Below are 20038 nucleotides of genomic sequence, written 5' to 3' on the forward strand. Positions count from 1 at the left end.
ACTGCCTTAAGTGTGGGTTGCTTATAGTGACTTCTCTCCAAAGAGTGCAACAAGGAAAGAGGGGGGGCAAAGTAACTGTGCAGTGGAGAAACCTGACAAGTACTGCTTCAGCCAGGTAATCAACAGTGATGTGATGTTGACAGTATGCACTCTTGATGATGATTATGGCACTTCACTGTGTGATTTTCCTCCCTCAGACCCAGAACCCCAGTCTAATCATGAGGAAAACATGAAATTCCAATGGTAGGACATCCTACCAATAAGCCTCACCAGACTCCTTAAAGTCATCAAAAACAAGGAAAATCTAAGAAACTTTCATAGCCAAGAGGGGCCTAAGGAGACATGGCCACAGTGTAATGTGGTGTCCTGGATGGGATTCTGGAAAGGAAAAAGAGCATTAGGTCAAAGCTAAGGAGACCTGAATAAACCATGTGTATTAATTAATAATAATGTATCAATATTAGTTAATTAATTGTAGCAAACATACCATGTTAATATAGGATGTTAATAGGGGAAACTATGCAGAGGGTGCAAGGGAACTTTGTATACTATTGCTTAATTTCTCTGTAAATCTAACACTGTTCTAAAAACTAAAGTCTAGTAATAAAAAAAATTAAAAAGCAGACATATATGCATGTATAATTTCATGCATTTAATAAATCATGTATAATTTTTTTACAAAAAACGAATGTGTAGTGACAGAAAACAGTTTAGTGGTTGTCTAGGGTTCAATGGGGAGTGCCAGGGATGGGAGGAGATAGAAAAAAGTATTAGGAAGGAATTAAAAAGTGGCATGAGGCAACTTCTGGAAGAAAAGAGTATATTTATCATCTTGTTTGTGGTGATGGCTTCCCAGGTATATACATATGTCAAAACTTAACAAAAAGTACATTTAAAATATGTGCAGCTTATTGTATGATGAATATACCTTCTTAAAGCTTTTTGCAAGTATAAACAAAAAACTTCCAAATTTGAATTCTCTTCTCCCAAAATAAATAGCTTTCAGGAATATTTGTAATCAGCCCCATCACACCTGAAATTAATGAGCGAGTTGTGTTTCACTGAAAGATTCATATATTTGGGAACCCTGTACCAACAACCTAATCACCTGCATCAAATTTCACGGTATAATGGTAAGTTAGGACATGCTGGTCATCTTTACTACGGTGTTTCCACTTCAAGATTTTCGATCTGATGGAATCAACTTAACCAGACAGTCTGGGTTGAGGGAAATTTTATGACCAATCAAAATTAAGCCAAATACGGTTTGTCATTTAAAATGAAGCCCAGTGCCAAGTTTATAGCTATAGCAACCTGAAAACCAAATTCTGAGTCATCAGCTATTTAAAAATCACACTGGTAAGAATGCTGGCATTTGATCGCCTCGATTCAAATCTAGCTATGCTACTTACTATCTTTATAATATTGGGAAACTTGGTGCCTCAGTTTTCTCAACTATGAAATGGAGATAATAGTATCTACTTCGTGGAACTGCTGAAGGTTCAAATAAGTTAACACATGTAAACGTCTTAGAAGACTACCTGCCAGTGCTATCCAGGTTCTACAGATGCTATGTCATTAACCATCAGGGAAACGTAAATCAAAACCACGGTGCGATACCACTTCACACACACTCTCAGGCCTATAATAAAAAAGACATAATAACAGGAGTTGCCGATAATGTGGAGAAATTGGAACCCTCATACACTGCTGGTGGGAATGTAAAATGTGCAGTCACTTTTGAGGTGTGGCAGTTCCTCAAAAAGGTTAAACCTAAAATTACATATGACTCAGTAATTCTACTCCTAGGTATGTATCTAAGAAAAAATGAAAATATGCTTGCACAAAAACTTGTACATGAATATTCACAAAAGTTTAAAAATAAAACAACCTAACTGATAATTGATAGATAAAATGTGGTATATCCCAGCAACGGAATATTATTTGTCAATAAAAGGGAATGAAGTATTGATACATGCTATAAGCATGGCTGAACTTGAAAATATTATGCTAAGTGAAAGAAGCCAGTAAAAAAGAGCACATATTAAATGATTCCATTTATATGAAATGTCCAGGATAGGCAACTCCACAGAGAATGAAAGTAGATTAATGTCTGCTGGGAAGTTTGGGGGGGAAATGAGGAGTGACTGCTAATGGGTATAAGGCTTCCTTTTGAGGTGAAGGAAATGTTCTAACATTGATAGTGGTGATGATTACATGACTATGAATATGCTAAAAACCACTGAATTGTACATTTTTAAACGGGCGTACTGTATTATGTGAATTATATCTCAATAAAGCATGTTAAGTGGTTAAAATGGATTGGAAAGAGGAAAGCCTAAAAACAACAGTATTAATAATAACAAATTAGTTCACCTCTCTAGGCTCATCTCCTTCCATTCCAACTTTTACTCTATGTTCTATCCATAATGGCCTCATTGCAGTTCCCATATTATGTCTTCCTATTTGAGGTCCTGTGAACTTATTATATGTGTTTCTTGGAATTCTCTTCACTTCTCCTCTATATGCCTAACTCCTTTATACCTAAAATTAGTCAGAGTAAGCTAACTGATGGAATCAATTCCAAAATCCAGTGGACTAACATGATGTAGGTTTATTTCTCACTCATGTAGACCCTCCTCAGGTGACTCAGGGATCCAGGCTCCTTACCTCTAGTGGCTTTCCCCATCCTGGAGTCTCTGAGTCTTCCATTGTACGCTGTACATCTGGTAGAGAGACCCTGTGGGGCATCAGCACATAGAGGACATTGAAGAACTTTCCAAATGAATTACTCAGTTTTGAACACGGTATATTTCAGATGATGTCAAGATACCCAATGGTCTTGGGTTCAGCACAGAGATTGTTAGTTTATGACTCTATCTCAAATATATTGCAATAATCTCCCCCTCTCTCTTCCAAATCTTTATGAATTAACAGGTGCTTTAAAAACTCAAATATAATTATTTTCAAGAATAAGAATGTTGAGGGGAGAAAATACTGTCCAACAACTCTTTTAAGAAACTTATGATTTAGCACAGGATATAAGCTAAAGGAAGCTTCCCTTAAAGTGCTATTTATTAAAAATTGGAATGCATTCCCCAAGGACCAAAGTATGATACACAACATCCGAACTTTCCACATAGCTAGAGGTGCTGTCAACCACCTTCCACTCCCAGACTTCTCTGCCACATTGTCCCAGAGGATCAGGACATCTTGACAAGTCCTCACTTTTATGGAACTCGTAAGAGAAAGAGAGAATCTCCTATATGACTTAGGATCATCCTTGATACACTTATTCTCAAAGGAAATGGAGCCAAATATCTCCCTCTAGGTTACATCTTCACAAACCTGAAATCCTGAAAATTCAGCTTTTTGGATGCAATCCATTTGTCTTTCCAGTTAGACTGGGCATGATCCTTAACTGGCAGCGCAGAATCTAATATGCCTATGCAGTCAGTGCCATCCCACAGCACCTGCCGTTCAGCGTGGCACTCAGGCTGGCCTTCGGGGATGCCAGCTGCGGACCTCAGCTCGGCCGTCACTGGGGGAGGGCGGGGCCGTGGGCGGGGCCTCCAGGCGGGGAGGCGGGGCCTCCAGGCGGGGAGGCGGCGGCCCGAGAAAGCCGCGGGGGCGGCCCGAGCTGTCACTACTCGAGGGAAGGCTCGTACTCCCTGCGCGTGCGAGGACCGGTGCGCGGGCAGCACCCTCAGTGCGAGCGTTTCCCCAGGCATCCGAGTGGGCTCTGCCAGCACCAGGAAGGGGCGCCGCAGGGACCCCTGTCTTCAGCCCTGGGGAGCCGGCAGAAACGCTGCTCTTCTGGCCGCTGGGCTGTTCTGGGAGGTCCAGGGAGCCTCAGGGACTCGGCGAGACGGGCAGCGGAACGCGGTCAGGGGCCGGCAGCCACGCGGCCAGCGCCGGTGTGAAGCCGGAGACCAAGTCGGGAGGCAGAGCCGCCTCTCAAGGGCTGCCCAAGCCGCCGCCGCTCGACGGCCGACCTGTGAGTACTCTGCGTCCACAGGGTCGGAGACCGCTCCCGGACAGCTCCCCCGGTTAGGACACGAGGTCCCCGCGGCCACCTGCCCGCCCTCCCCGCGCACCGAGCCACTGCCGCCGCCCCCTGCCCGCCACCGGGACGGACGGCGAGGGCAGCAGCGGGGCGGCGCCGCCCCCTCCTGGCCCGGGAGGCGGCGATCCCCCACCCCCGACCCCGCCCGGCGCGGCCGGATTCAACACCTATTTTCTCTCCCAGCTGCTCCCATAGCCCCGGCACCCCCTCCTCCTTCCGCGTCCCTCCTCCCCAGACACAGGGGAGGGGAAAAGCGGAGGCAGGTCGTGATGACAGAGCTGAAGGCAAAGGCTGCCCGGGCTCCCCACGTGGCGGGCGGCGCGCCCTCCCCGCCCCAGGTCGGCTCCCCGCGGCCGCTGCGCCCCGACGCCGGCCCCTCGCCCGACAGCCAGACCCCGGGAGCCTCGCCCTCGGCCGCCCTGGGCGCGCTGCTCTTCCCTCGGCCCTGCCAGGGACCGGACCCCGACGGGAAGGCGCTGGGCCCGCAGGCGCTGTCCAACGTGGACGGGGGGTACCCCCGAGTGGAAGCCGCAGCAGGTGCAGGCGGTGGCGGCCCGAGACCCCCAGAAAAGGACAGCGGGCTGCTGGACTGTGTCTTGGACACCCTGCTGGCGCCCGCGGGCCCCGCGCAGAGCCACCCCAGCCCCGCCGCCTACGAGGCCGCCAGCCCCTGGTGCCTGTTTGGCCCCGAGCTTCCGGAAGAGCCCCAGGCCGTCCCCGCCGCGCAGGGGGTGTTGCCCGCGCTCATGAGCCGTCCGGAGAGCAAGGCTGGCGACAGCCCCGGGGCGGCAGCTGCCTATAAAGTGCTGCCCAGGGGCCTGTCACCGTCCCGGCAGCTGCTGCCCGCGGCGTCCGGCAGCCACGCCTGGCCCGCGGCCGCGGGGAAGCCGGCTCCGCAGCCCGGCGCGCTGGAGGCGGAGGAGGGGGGCGGCGCCGGCGGCGAGGGCTCGGCGGGCGCGCTCCTGAAGGGCAAGCCCCGGCCCCTGGGCGGCCCGGCGCCGGAGGGAGGGGCCGCGGCCACCGCTGCCGGGCCGGCCGGCGGAGGCGTCGCCCTGGTCCCCAAGGACGATTCCCGCTTTCCGGCGCCCAGGGTCGCCCTGGCGGAGCAAGACACGCCGGCGGGGCCCGGGCGCTCCCCGGTGACCACCATGGTGATGGATTTTATCCACCTGCCCATCCTGCCGCTCAACCCGACCCTGCTGGCCGCCCGCACCCGCCAGCTGCTGGAGGGGGACGGCTCTGACGGCGGGGCCGCGGCGGTCAGCGCCTTCGCCCCGCCGCGGGGCTCGCCCTCGGCCTCGGCCGCCCCGGTCGCCACCGGCGACTTCCCCGACTGCGCGTACCCGCCGGACTCCGAGCCCAAGGACGACGCGTTCCCGCTCTACGGGGACTTCCAGCCGCCCGCCCTGAAGATCAAGGAGGAGGAGGAAGGCGCCGAGGCCTCCGCGCGCTCCCCGCGGCCGTACCTGGTGGCGGGCGCCGGCCCCGCCGTCTTCCCGGACTTCCCGCTGGCGCCGCTGCCGCCGCTTCCTCCGCGCGCTCCGGCGGCGCCCAGACCCGGGGAGGCGGCGGCCGCGCCCGCCGGCGCCTCGGTCTCGGTGTCGTCGCCGTCCCCGTCCGCGTCCCCGTCGGGGTCGGCCCTGGAGTGCATGCTGTACAAGGCGGAGGCCACGCCGCCCCCCGCCGGCCCGTTCGCGCCGCCGCCGTGCAAGGCGCCGGGCGCGGGCCCCTGCGTGCTGCCGCGGGACGCGCTGCCGGCCGCCGCGTGCGCCGCCTCCGCCGCCGGGGCGGCCCCCGCGCTCTACCCGCCGCTCGGCATCAACGGCATCCCGCAGCTCGGCTACCCGGCCGCCGTGCTCAAGGAGGGCCTGTCGCAGGTGTACCAGCCGTATCTCAACTACCTGAGGTGAGGGCCCCGCGGGGCGCGCCGGGCCAGGCTGCCCGAGGGGCCGCGCGAGGGCGGGTGGCCGGGGCGGGGCACCACCGTAATTGGGCTGCTTTTCCCTTCCTTCCCCGCCTCACTTTTTTGGTGGGGGACACAAAGTTATGCTCAGAATAGGCAGGATTGTGGAGCGAGCCTCCGAAAACATTTTTTTTTTCTTTTCTTCTGCCCCAAATGCGAGACTCCCAGGCAGGACCAGCGCCGACTGTAAAACGTGCGGCGTCACGCGAGCTCCGCCGCAGCCGGCGGGGAGGACGGGGCGCGCAGGCGGGGGCTGCGTAAAACCGCTCTTGCCAGCAGGACTTCTGCTGCAAACGCGTCTGGGAGAGGGGGGCGCGCAGGACCGTCCCCCTGCAGGGGGTCGCACCTGACTTAGGGCCGCCGGCCAGAAAGATCGATACCCATAGGAATCTCAAGATGAAAGTGAATTTGTGTAATACGTTTAAATTATATTTTTAAATATCAATCCCGCAGTGCACTGTATTCTGACATTGGTTGGGATTCGCTACAACTTTTTACACGTTTTCCAAAAAAATTTAATTTACACGCTGAGTAAATGGGACCTTAAGGAAAGAATCTGAAGTGCTGGGAACAGGCAAAAAACAGTGTCAATGTGTGGAACGCTACTTTAAAATGGCAAACACCTAAACTTGTTTAAACAACCATGACGGGGTTGAGTTTTAAAACTCAAATCCAAAGCACTGGTAAAGTACGACTGAACTTTCCTGAGCAAAAACTGTATGTTACCCGTTAGTGCTACTGATGAATGGTCAATAACTTGCAAGTCTGGTGAATCCAACAAGGGGTTTTGGTTTGCAAGTTTAATTCGCATGTCTTTCAGGTGTGTGTGTATACGGTTCTGTTTTTTAAAATCCCTTCATTCTGTCAGTTCTGCACTTAAGGAAACTTTGCTATTAGATAGTGTTGCACCTAAAAATAAATGGAGTACTTTGTTTTGCATTTCAAGGCCAGATTCAGAAGCCAGCCAGAGCCCACAGTACAGCTTCGAGTCATTACCTCAGAAGATCTGTTTAATCTGTGGCGATGAAGCGTCAGGATGTCATTACGGTGTCCTTACCTGTGGGAGCTGTAAGGTCTTCTTTAAAAGGGCAATGGAAGGTAGGCTCCTTTCCCCTGATCCTCTGTTGTTGGTCTGATTGTAAATGGAGACCATCTAATATTTTATAGATGCCAATTTTCACTGCCTTCGAGGAAATGGAGGTATTTCGTATAACTTAAAACATGATGATGTTTTCTTTCCACAATATGGGCTTATTTATAATAAAGTTGAATGTAGTTGGATATTATAATTGCCTATTATTTGACTAACATTTTCAATATTAGACACAAATCATATTAATCTTGGGAACAATGCTACTATTGTTCACTCACTATTCAGCTTTAAAGAACAGCTTTGTTCTAATCATAGTCTTATAATTCTATTATATATTATATAGTATATGGTAAATTTAAATTTTTGATCAAAAGAAAATGGTAAAAGTCAAAATTATATATATATAATTGTGTATGTGTGTACATATGCATATATATGATGCAGTTACAAATTTTCTACACAATTTTGTCTTCCCTATGTTCGTATTTATGTAATAATTATATGACGGTAATTCTAAACAATTAAAAAATTTTTTTGTTTAGTATATTTTTGTAAGTGTGTAAGAAGATAGGTGTACACAGTTTAAAGAAAATGAAAAATTTGGACACCACAGTAATCTAATTTCTGGAGAAGTATTTTGCTTTAAGTAAGACTTTCCTGTTTTTAACATCATTTAAATTACATATTTATCTAATGATTTTGAACTGCCTTGCACAGTGTATTTCAGATTTGAACTTTCATAGAAAATGTTTTTTAATTTGTCTTTCTGGCTACACTAAATGCTAAACAGCTGATCGCATTTACATTTGAAGATAAAAATACATTTAAAGATTATTTCACATTTGAATTTTAATGATAAGTATTTTATAATGACCTGAAATGAGTTTAGGGTGTCCTCTGGAGTTCTAAGATCACACCTGGACAAGGAACCAAAGATGTGAATGTCTGCTTTTTTTGCTTTCTGTTGAGTTTTTTGCATTTCAAGAGTCCTGTACTTATAGTAGGAAACAAGGGAGTGAGGATGTTTTACCTAAAGAGGGCTTTCAAATGCACATTTACACCAAAATAATACTAACCTAACTGACATTTAACAACAACAACAAAAAATCCCCTATCCCTGTAGATGCCTAACAGGTGATTCTTTACAACTATTATGCCTTTTTTTATGAAAATGATTCTCAACTATTTATTAATAGATTTGATTCCTCCTACTGAAATTAATCCTTCATAAAATATTTGCTTTGTGTATTGCTAGAATGATTTTTCCCCACAAAAGATGAATTATTTAATTGATGCTGAACACATGTACATTCAGGTTCGGGGGGTTTTGATTGCATTTTAGATTAATTGAGGCACAGGGACAATGGGACAAGTTAGAGTGGCCTTAACTTTCCCACTGACCTCCTTGAGCTCTCTGTGTGGAAGAGTCGATTCTCCAGAGCGTATTTGGAGTTACTGTTCCCATCTGGCTTTGGTTCTGGTTTCCTGAACATTTCCTTCTGCATTAATATGATTTTTCTTCATTCTTACAGTCTCCTTAGAATAGATCAGTTTTATAAGTGAATGACCAACTTAGAATTCCCTAAAGCCAGTTTATTCTAGCCCAGCTCCCTCTTTTCACAGATAAGAAACCCCACATAAACCTGTGTTTCCAAAGAGCACACAAGTAGTTAGTAGCTGACTGGTAGTCAGCATAGGTTAGATGTTCTTTCACTTTTATGCCTCTTACTCAGTAGCTATGAGATAAAAGTTGCTTAATCCTTGGAAGTTACTTCAAAAAGTACATATAGAACCAAGCGTGCCCTAACTAAATTACTAATGCTTTCATGCCACTGTTATCAGACTAGCATCCAAAACCATAAAAGATTCCTTCCCAGATTGACTCTTAGCATTTGTGGGACCCCGAATTTTGGCATGGTCCTGTTTTAGTCTGGAGTAGTAGAAATGAAGCACCTTTATTTGGCCATATTTATAAAGAGGAACTCAAGATAAATGTTGATACATCATTCATGAAACTAGAATGAGATTACAGAACTATATGAGTAAGTTCGTTCATTCAGCAATTATTGTATATCTCTATGTTTAGATCTGTGCCAAAGATATTCTTTTCTCGACTTCACCTCGCTCTGCCTTAGACATAAAATGAGGATAACAATAGCTACTTCTTAAGATTGTTATAAATATTAAATGAGTCAATAAGTGTAAAGTTTTAAAAGAATGCCTAGCATATCATCAGCTTCGACTGGTGGTGGTTTTACCTTCAAGGAGTTTATAATAGAGGGGAGGAGGTAACATATATGCATGTAAAATAGAGACTCTCACTAAATGCCCAGGGAAGCAGTTCTGTGAAGTATATAAGATTTGTGTGGTTTGTGAGTTTGTGTGTTTGGGCAGGGGAAGGAGGTTGTAGGATGGAATGTGTATGTCCTAGAATGATGGGAAAAGGCTTCATGGAAGATACAAATTTAGTTGTTAAAGGACAAGTGAGATTATCAGTCTCTGGACATTGAGAAGAGGGAAGAGATTAAGATTAGACTAATTAAGATTCATATTAGGAAATTATGAGAGTTAAAGGTTGGGAAGTTAGGTTGCTAACTCTCTTTGGAGAGAATCAGTGATTTAAACGAGAAGAGAGAGAGAAGGTTCTAGGAGTTTTCAAGAGCGAGAAAGATGAGGAAGGATTTTTAGAGTTGGAGAGAGATACATTTGAAATCTTAGAGTAAACTGGGGCTGTGGGACAAGCTGGTTCAAGGTAGAACTATGTGTGGACGCCAATATGTCCAGAAGTTGAAAGTCAGTAGTCAGCAATTTGGGTATTAATGGTACCAAGGACAATAATGACAGTAGCAAGTTAGAGTGCGTTCTAATGTGCCAGTGACTAAGTGTTTTATGGGCCTTAACGCATGTAATACTTATAATGTAGATATTATTACTTACTACACAAATAAGAACACTAAGGTACAGAGATGTCAGATTGTTTTAATCACAGTTGAAGTGTTAGAGTCAGGATTCAAACCCAAATGGTGTGACTCCAGGATCTGTGCTCTTAACCACTCTACTTTCTTCCCCATAATAATAGCAAGTGTAGTTTAAATTTCAAAGAAAAAATAATAAAGTGTTGGAAGGAAAAAAATGTGATCCGAGTGATACAACATCTAGGAAGCGGTGATTATTAGAAGTGAGTGATATAAATGGATGGACTATATTAACTTCACATTTAAGGCAGCGATGAGAAGACATAGGGGCCAAGAGTCAGTTTCCCCACCTGTCTCCAAGTTAGGAGTGGGAGATGATAATGCTCATGAAAAAGTCACCCAGGAAAACTGGGTGTCCCCCTTGGTATGAGATAGAAGAGGCAGAGAAAAAAAGAAACCACTCAAAAAGTGGGGATTACCTGTTTTAAGCTAAAAAAAAAAAAAAAGAATTAAAAAATGAATTAGCCGAAAAGCAATTGGTTAAATACCTCATTGCATTCCTTTACTAAGACTTGGAATGAACCAGGAAGTAAGTGGTCAAAAATTGCCTTGGGACCTTTCAAGGAGATAAGTCATAGTAACCTGTCAGTCCCACAAATGCAGGCTAGTGTGACCTGGTATTAAGAAGGAAAGGATCATTTCTCATTGGATTACTTCTCTATGCACTGTGACTGGCGCCATGCTAGAAATATACTAGACATTTAAAAAATGACTGTTTGCTAAAGGAACCAATCGTCATAACTGATGATGCCAAGTACTGATGCTTTCGATGCTTGACACTGTAACAGCGTTTGTAGTGAATATATTTCATGGAGTATGGTTGGACAAATATTATAATACACTTGAAACATATTATTTAGAAGATACTAGGCTAAGTGGGTATTGGTGGATTTTAAATTATATTACCTTATTCTCATTTTTTTCTAGTTTTATTTAGGTATAATTGACAAAAGTATAAGACATTTAAAGTGAAAACATGATGATTTGATATACCATATACATTATAAAAGGACACCCCTGCCATCAAATTAATTAACACATCTATCATCTCACATATTTACCCTTTTTTCTTTTAGGCAAGAACATTAAAGCTCTGTTCTCTTAGAAAATTTTAATTATACAATACAGTATAATCAACTGTAGCCACCACATTATACATTAGATTCTCAGACCTCATTCATTTCATAACTGAAAGTTTTACCAACCTCTCCCTATTTCCCCACCCTCCAGACCCTGGCAGCCACTATTTTACTCTCTGTTTCTATGCATTTGACTTTATTTATTTATTTATTTATTTATTTTTTATTTCACATATATATGATATCATCTGGTATTTGTCTTTTCCTGCCTGGCTTATTTCACTTAGTATAATGTCCTCTCCCTTCATCTTTTTTGTTGTTTTCATTTATGTATTAAGAAATATTAGTTGAGCACCTACCATATGCCAGACACTATCATAGCAGCTGGTTGAAATCACAGTAAAACGGGACAAACCTGGTTGGCTGCAGCCTTAGTGAAGTTTATAATATAGTGGAGGAAAGTAGCATTCTATCAGTTAGCATGCACATAACTAATTACAGATGTACTAAGTGATCAGTTTATGCAGTTGCCTGGACAACCAGAGAATTGACTCCTCTTCAGAAGCTGGGGATGGCGGGAAAAGCCTTTGAGAATTAGAGAGACACCATTATGTGTAAACCACAAAGGAAACTACAGAAATGAAATATTTTTATGAAAATATATCTCTTTCAAAAGTTTAGTAGAGTTGGTATCAAAGACTAAAGATGAAAACTCATTTGGTAGCATTGTTCACACTGCTATGACTTACAAAAGAGAAGTAATGAGCATTCAAATATTTTGAATATGTTTTTTTTTTTTTTTTTTATTGATTTCAGAGAGGGAAGGGAGAGGGAGAGAGAGAGAGAAAACTCAATGATAAGAGAGAGTCACTGATCGACTGCCTCCTGGATGCCCCCTACTGGGGATCAAGCCTGAAACCTGGGTATGTGCCCTGACCGGGAGTCGAACCCGTGACCTTCTGGTTCATAGGTGGACGCTCAACCAATGAGCCAAGCAAGCCAGGTGAGCATTCAAATTTTTTTTTAATTTTATTATTTTAGAGCAACTTTAGGTTCACATCAACATTGAGAGGAAGGTAAGAGATTTCCCATACACCCCTGCCCTGACACACGCATAACCTTCCCAAATTTGTTATCTGTATATCTTCTTTGGTGAGGTATCTGTAATGTTTCTGGCCCAAATTATCAACTTGCTCCACTAGAGTGGTACATTTATCATAATTGATGAACCTACCACACAAATCACCCAAGGTCCACAGTATACATTAGGGTCCACTCTTAGTATTGTGCACATATCCATCATTATGGTATATCATACAGAGTAGTTTCACTGTCCTAAAAATTCTGTGTTCCACCTCAGCATACCTCTGTCACCCATGTAATACCTGGTAACCACTGATCTTTTTACTACCTCCATAATTTTGCCTTTTCCAGAATGTCATATAATTTCACTTAGAAATATGCATTCAAGGTTCTTCTATGTCTTTTCATGGCTTAACAGCTCACTTATTTTTAGCACTGATTAATATTCCATTGTCTGGATGTAGCAGTTATTTATCCATTCACTTGCTGAAGGACTTCTTGGTTGCTTCCAAGTTGTGACAATTATGAATCAAGCTGCTATAAACACACATGTTCAAGTTTTTGTGTGTACATAAGTTTTGAACTCCTTTGGGTTAATACCAAAAAGTGTGCTTGTTGAATCATTTGGTAAGAGCATGTTCAATTTTGTAAGAAACGGCCAAGCTGTTTTCTAAAGTGGCTGTATCATTTCACATTCCCACCACTAATGAATGAGAATTCCTGTTGCTCCATATCCTTGTCAGCATTTGGTATTGTTTGTGTTCTGGGTTTTGGCCAATTTAATAGGTATGTAGTGGTATCTTGTTGTTTTAATTTGCATTTCCCTAATGACATATGACCTGGAGCATCTTTTCATATGCTTATTTGTTATCTGTATATCTTCTTTGGTGAGGTGTCTGTAAAGTTTCTGGCCCTTTTTTTTAAAAAAATATATCTTTATTGATTTCAGAGCGAGGAAAGGAGAGGGAGAGAGAATTGAAACAGCAATGATGAAAGAGTCATCATTGATTGGCTGCAAGCCCACAACCCAGGCATGTGCCCTGACTGGGAATCGAACCACAGTCTCCTGGATCCTAGGTTTACACTCAACCCCTGAGCCACGCCCAGCTGGACTGGCTCATTTTTTGATTGGCTTGTTAGTTTTCTGTTGTTGAGTTTTAAGAGGTTTTTTTTGTATATTTTAGATAGCATTCCTTTACCACATATATCTTTTGCAAATATTTTCTCCCATTCTGTCTTTTTATTCTCTTGACAGTGACTTTTGCAGAGCAGAACATTTTACTTTTTTTTTTTTAATTTAGAACATTTTATTTTTAATGAAATTCAGTTTTTCAATTATTTCTTGATGGGCCATAACTTTGATATTGTATCTAAAATGTCATCATCAAACCCAAGGTGATCTAGATTTACTCTTATGTTATCTTTTAGGAGCTTTATAATTTTGTGTTTTACAAAAAGGTCTGTGATCTTTTTTGAGTACATTTTTTGAAGGGCATAATGTTTGTGTTTAGATTTTTTTTGTTTTGCATGTGGATGTCTAGCATCATTTGTTGAAGAGGCTATGCTTGCTTCATTGTATTGCCTTTCTCTTTGTCAAAGATTGGTAGACTAAGTGGGTCTGTTGATAGGCTTTCTATTCTATTCCATTGCTGTGTTTTTTTATTATTTCACCAATAACACACTGTCTTGATTACTGTAGCTTTATAGTAAGTCCCGAAGTCGGGCAGTGTCAGTCTTCCAGCTTGATTCTCCATCAGCGTTGCGTTGGCTATTTTGAGTCTTTTGCCTCCCTAGTCAGTATCCACAAAATAATTTTCTGGGATTCTGATTGGGATTGCCTTGAATCTGTAAGTCATATTGGGAAGAACTGATACTTTAACAATATTGATTCTTCCTACCTATGAATATGGAATATTTCTCTATTTACTTAGTTCTTTGATTTCATTCACCCGAATGTTGTGGGTTTTCTTTATAGAGATTTTGTACCTATTTTGTTACACTTATACTTATAATTTTATTTTAGGAAGTGCTAATGTAATTGACATTGTGTTTTAATTTCAAATTCCACTTGTTTGTTGCTGGTATATTGGAAAGTGACTGACTTTTATGTATTAGCCTTGTATCCTGCAGCCTTGCTATAATAGCTTATTACTTCCAAAAGCGTGTTTCTTTTTTGTCAATTCTTTCAGATTTTCTACATAGACAAATGTATCTGTGAAAACAGTTTTTCTTTCTTTCCAGTGAATATACCTTTTATATCCTTTCCTTGTCCTATTGCGTTAGTAGGACTTCCACTACAACGTTGACAATGAGTGGTGAGAGGGGGCGTCCTTGCCGTATCCCTGATCTAATGTGGAAGCTGCTAGTTTTTTACCATTAGGATAACATTAGCTGTAGGTTATCTGTAGATTTTTATTTTTATTTTTTTATCAACTTAAGGAAGTTCCTTCTATTCCTGGTTTACTGGGAGTTTCTATCATGAGAGAGTGCTGGATTTTGTCAAATGCTTTTTCTGCATCTATTGATAAGATCGAATGTTGTTTTTTTCTTTTTAATTTGTTGATGATGGATTACATTTATTGATTTTCCAAATGTTGAGTCAGCCTTGCATACTTGGGATAAATCCCATGTGGTCATGGTGTGTAATTCTTTTTATAATTTTTTGGATCCCATTTGCTAATATTCTATTAAGGATTTTTGCATTTATCTTTATGAGAGATATTAATCTGCAGTTTTTTGTAATGTCTTTGTCTGGTTTTATATTAGGGTAATGCTGGTCTCAGAATGAGTTATGCCAAAGCCTTGGATGACACACCAAGTATTCAATTAGTCAAATCTAGAAGGATTGCCGTTTATTCCACTAACATATTCTGATGTTGATTAAGGGGCTTATTTATTTAACAAACAACTATTCTTGACTATGATGCAGGCATTGTTCTAAGTACTTTAGTTTACTATCTCATTTAATCCTTGAAAGAGTCCTATGAGGTGGTGGAGGTACTCTTATTACCTGTATTTCACAGATCAGTATACACAAAGTTTACTACAAAATGTAGAGGTTAACATTCAAATACAGATTTTTAATGTCATTCTTAACTGTTGCTACAGCCTCTGGTGTTTTGTACTTTATATGACATTTTTAGGGATTATATTGTTTTTTCTTGAAGCATAGTACTCAATAATAATCATTATTTCTTCTGAAAAGATACTTTCAATGTTATTTACTCTTCTATGGCAAAGTGATTTATTTATGAAACTGAATGTAGACCATGAGGTCAAAACTGTGCTATAACATTTGTAGGAGATATAAAAACTGAAGCGTAAAAATAATGGTTATCATTTATTAAGTGTTTAGTAACTTTAGGCACTCTTCTAATCTTTTTACATGTACTTACTCATTTAACCCTCACAATAATCCTCTTCAACAAGTTCTGTTTTCCTCATTTTACAAATGAGGTTCATTCAGTTAGTGAGAACAGAACTCAATTCCTGGGGCCCATGCTCTTGCTCTCAACTGGCTACTTACTGCCTCTACAGCAGGAGGTACAGCTCTTGGTTTCAAGGGGATTGCAGTGCATATGGAAGTGACTGATTGCAGGCAATCTATAGTTAAGTGCCTGATTAAGTTGTGTGATGCAAGCTGGAAGTGCTGGGAAGAAAGTAGCAACAGCTGTCATTACTGGCAGCCTCTAGATAATACAAACCATGCTAAGTTCTTTATGGTCATTATCTCTGTTCTTATTCTGTGAGCAGAGACTCAGAAGTTCAATAATTTGCCAAAAAGTAGTGCTGGACAAGATTATTTACTTTGTCTTGTAATAGTTAAAAGGGTGATTTATTGGACATAGTAGGACTTAGTCACAATCTTCAAAAAATAGAAGAGTTAAGCTTTTAGCTCTGGCAGGTGTAGCTCAGTGGTTGAAGCCTGCACAAGGAAGGGTTTTGGTTCAATTCCTATTCAAGGGCACATACTTGGGTTGCAGGTTTGATCCCTGGACCCCATTGGGGCATTCGGGGTGGCAAACAATCTCTCTCTCTTTCTCTCTGCTATCTCTCTCTTTTCTCCTTCCTTTTCCTCTCTTTCTAAAAATTAATGGGGGGGAAATATTTTTGGGCGAGGATTAACCAAAAAAAAAACAAAAAAGAGTTAAGTTTTTATTTTTAAATGGGCTATTCAATAAATGGTCTTGGAACTACTGGCCTATTATGCAAATGAAAAATTTCAGGTGGGTCAACAATTTAAGTGGGTTTTGTTCTTTTTGTTTTTAGAAAAAACAAAAATAAATTTCAAACTTGTTCTATAAGTCAAAAAAATAAAAAATCAAAGGACAAATTGGGAAACTATTTGGAACACATGTATAAATCAAAATAATGTTATTACTAATATGCAAAATATTCTTACAAACCACCAAGAAAACAGACAAATAGCCAAAAAGAAAAATGAACAAAAGATATGAAGACAATTCATAAAACTTGGTTTGTAGAAGTGTAAAAAATGTTCAACTCACTAATAATTATTATGATTAAAATAATAATGAGCATCCTAGCAATCAGATTGATAGAAAAATAAATAAATGACCAATTGAGTGTCTGAGGGCAATTTGGTATTATCTATTAAAAATATTCATTACTCTGGCCCAACAGTTCTTCTAGAAACTGGTTCTTAAAAATTCTAGTAATGTATAGAAATACCTCTAGGTGGATGTTTATTACTACGTATTTGCAATAATGACAAACCAAAACCCAAGTAGCCCATATATCTGTTAATAGGAGATTAATAAATTTTGAAATATCCTTGCAATGAAATAACCTGTGGCATTTAAAAAGAGTGAACTAGCTGTCTATATTACAGACATGAAAAGTTATCTAAAATATATGATTTTGTGGAAAAGCAAGCAGTGATATAATTTTGGGTAAAAATAATTTTACCCATTTAGTATTACTATGTGCAGAGAACTATTTGAAAAAGAAAACACACCAACTACTTACTATTGGGATAAGATATAATGATATGCTTTCCTCTTTAAGCAAGAATTTCTGAGGAGGCTATAACTCACGACCTGATTTCCCTCCGTACCAGCTCTGAGTAGTCTGAGCTAGCCTCCGCTCCTGAGTGCTGTCCATTATACCACTTTTGTCCCTCAGCTACCCTCAGAAGTTGACAGAGACCAACAAAGAATGGAACTTATGTCAGAAAAATACAAGTAAAACTTGAGGTCACTTTGCATCATAAACTAAGCAATCCAGCTGGACTAGGTGGAGCCCAAAATTGTTAGAAGCCCACAATTCCTTATTCACAATTACAATATCCAAAAGACTTTACAAACACTTTGTTGTAGATGCTTGTCAGTAATACCTGACCTGAATTCATTTGGCAGCAGAACCTGACCAGAACTCACATTTTATAGGCTGTGTGAATAATCATATATTTTGCTACATAAGTACTAATGTATTTCATTATGCAGTTTTGCTTTATATCATCTTTCTAAAATCTAAACAAATCTGAATTCTAAACATATCTGGTTCAAAAGATTTTAGCTAAGAAATTTCAGGCATGTAATAAGAAATAAATTCATAGACTGTGTTGAACATGGTGCCTGCTGGAATTTCGCAATGTAGCAGCCCAGAAAATTACAATAAATGTTTATTTATCCTTACTATACTTTTACTACCATTCTGGGTTCTGCAGAGGGCTACCAAAGATAAATAAGCCTTACTACCTAACCTCATAGACTTTTAAATTTTATCAGGGAAATAAGACAACCCCATAAGTAAACATAACATTGGTAATATAAACTGAATGTGGTTTGGATTTCCAGGGAAAGAAAGATCATAGTTAATTAGGGAGGCCAAAAAACTGCTTTTGTGAGGAAAGTAACATGTTAGATAGAATACTGAGAATGAATGATTTTAATAGCAAGAATTGTAATAATTTTTATAAACAAAAAGTATGGAATGAGCAGAAGTATAATTTGGCTAAAGCATGGAACATGGTCAGGGATCCAAGAAACCCTTACAATTATATATGAAATTTTTGTGTGTGTTTTCTGGGGCGATCACTCTCATAAGATTTTCAAAGGGTTCAGTGACACCTTCCTTCAATAAAAAGGAACCACTGCTACAAAGGAATAGTGGAAATTATTATTAAACAGAAGGTTGAAAAACGTGGGATGACACAATGTGGTGTTTGGCAATTTGCTGAGAAAAGAGTGAGAAGCCCCTTAAGATTTTTGAGCACCTTGGTGATATATTTAATATGTACTTTAGGAAAATTAATATATCAGTAGTGTAGAGGAAGGATTGAGGTAGGGAAACTAGGAGGCTGTGAGAACAGTCTGGGGATAGCACAATAAGTAATTAAGCCTGGGTGGTGGCCAAGAGGAATGGGTTCAATGGGTACATGGGACCAAGTTGGGTAATGAAAGCTCCACAAAAGAATTTTTGGGGGGGAAAATGTAGATAGTGGAACTTTGACCAAGAAGTAGGAAGTACATGATTATTTTACCAAGTAAAGGATTGATGTTGAAAGTAGTATTTAGAGAGAATTATGCCCAGAGCATCATGCAAAATGGATTTGAACAGTTAGATGACTTTGAGTCAGAGAGAACCCCTGTGGAGCTGATACATGGCTTATGAGATGTAGTTTAATTTCAAGTGATGTATATTATAGCCTACATAATATACTCACCAGGATATTGAGATAATATAATCTTTTGTGCACAATAAAACTTCTGAGAGATGTTCTGATCTGTTACTTCACTCATTTGTTTGTTCATTTATATTTTCATACAAAAAAACCATACCATTTTTTGAATTACTTCTTTGTGTGAGGATTTGTGTTAAATATTAAGATTCAGAAGTGAATAACTCGAGTACATAGCTTATGGAGAAAGAAATGTAAACACATTAGTAAAATACAATCTAGTAATATTTATAAGAGATACGAGCTACACAATGGAAGCATAGGCTAGGGAGTAGCCAACTCTGCTGTTTACTTACCAGAGGGTGGAAGGGAAAATATGAATCTTGCATAAGCATTAGATAAAAAATATTACAATTTTAAAATCCTTATAATTTCGAAGTCTGTGGCAATGTTTGTGTTAACAGTGGAGACCACAATGGTGGTTCTTTTTGTTAAGCAGAGCATTTCAGTGAATGTTTTTCTTTATTCAAAATCAGTCCAGAGCCCACTTTGGGTTGTGGGGGTTGAGGGAGGGGGTGTAAGTGTGAAGAACTGAACCTCTCTGTGTACAATTATAATATAAATAAGAGGGTTGTCAGCTGGTAGTGGAAGCAGAGTAGGAAATCGAGAGAGGATCTAACAAAGTAAGGGGCAAAGGCTCTAGTAGGGACAAGTGCCTGTAGGAGAAATTGCCTGTTGCAGGGGCTGATTGATAAATCCCTAGGAATGGTGATGTCTGACAGCAACTTTGGAATTATTTTACTGTCTTATGCTTTTCGTTACCTCCAGCGACTCCCAAACCTTAAGTGAATTTTCACTTCACATAGTCAGCTTGTGTTACTGTTGCTTTAGGGAAATGAAAAAAGGTGGTGATGTTCAGTCTCTATGGTAAAGGAGGCTGGCAAGAGAGGACAGCAGCAGCATGAGCCAAGAGAGTGTGTTAGGGTTGGAATGGGCCATGCCTTCCAAAATATACTAGAGCACCCGTTTTCTAATGTGCACGCAACCCAAGGGTTATGCATTGAGATGTGTGAAGAAAATGTTAAAACGTATATTTATATTTATTTTTATTCAAAAATAAGAAATGAACCATTGCT

At 41.3% G+C, this 20038-nt stretch overlaps 1 protein-coding gene across 2 annotated transcripts in view; it reads left to right on the forward strand.

The window, feature by feature from the left end:
- Positions 1–4335: 4335 nt before the first annotated feature.
- The window catches only part of PGR (progesterone receptor), a 79002-nt gene continuing 63299 nt past the window's right edge, over positions 4336–20038 (forward strand). For both annotated transcript variants that reach the window (XM_087822191.1, XM_087822192.1), the window contains exons 1-2: positions 4336–5972; positions 6976–7127. In XM_087822191.1, the coding sequence (XP_087678317.1) occupies positions 4336–5972; positions 6976–7127 (1789 nt within the window). The remainder of the gene's footprint in view (positions 5973–6975; positions 7128–20038) is intronic.

Source organism: Miniopterus natalensis, chromosome 11 (genome assembly GCF_054644295.1).
Source record: "Miniopterus natalensis isolate mMinNat1 chromosome 11, mMinNat1.hap1, whole genome shotgun sequence".
In the NCBI taxonomy this organism is placed as follows: Eukaryota; Metazoa; Chordata; class Mammalia; order Chiroptera; family Miniopteridae; genus Miniopterus; species Miniopterus natalensis.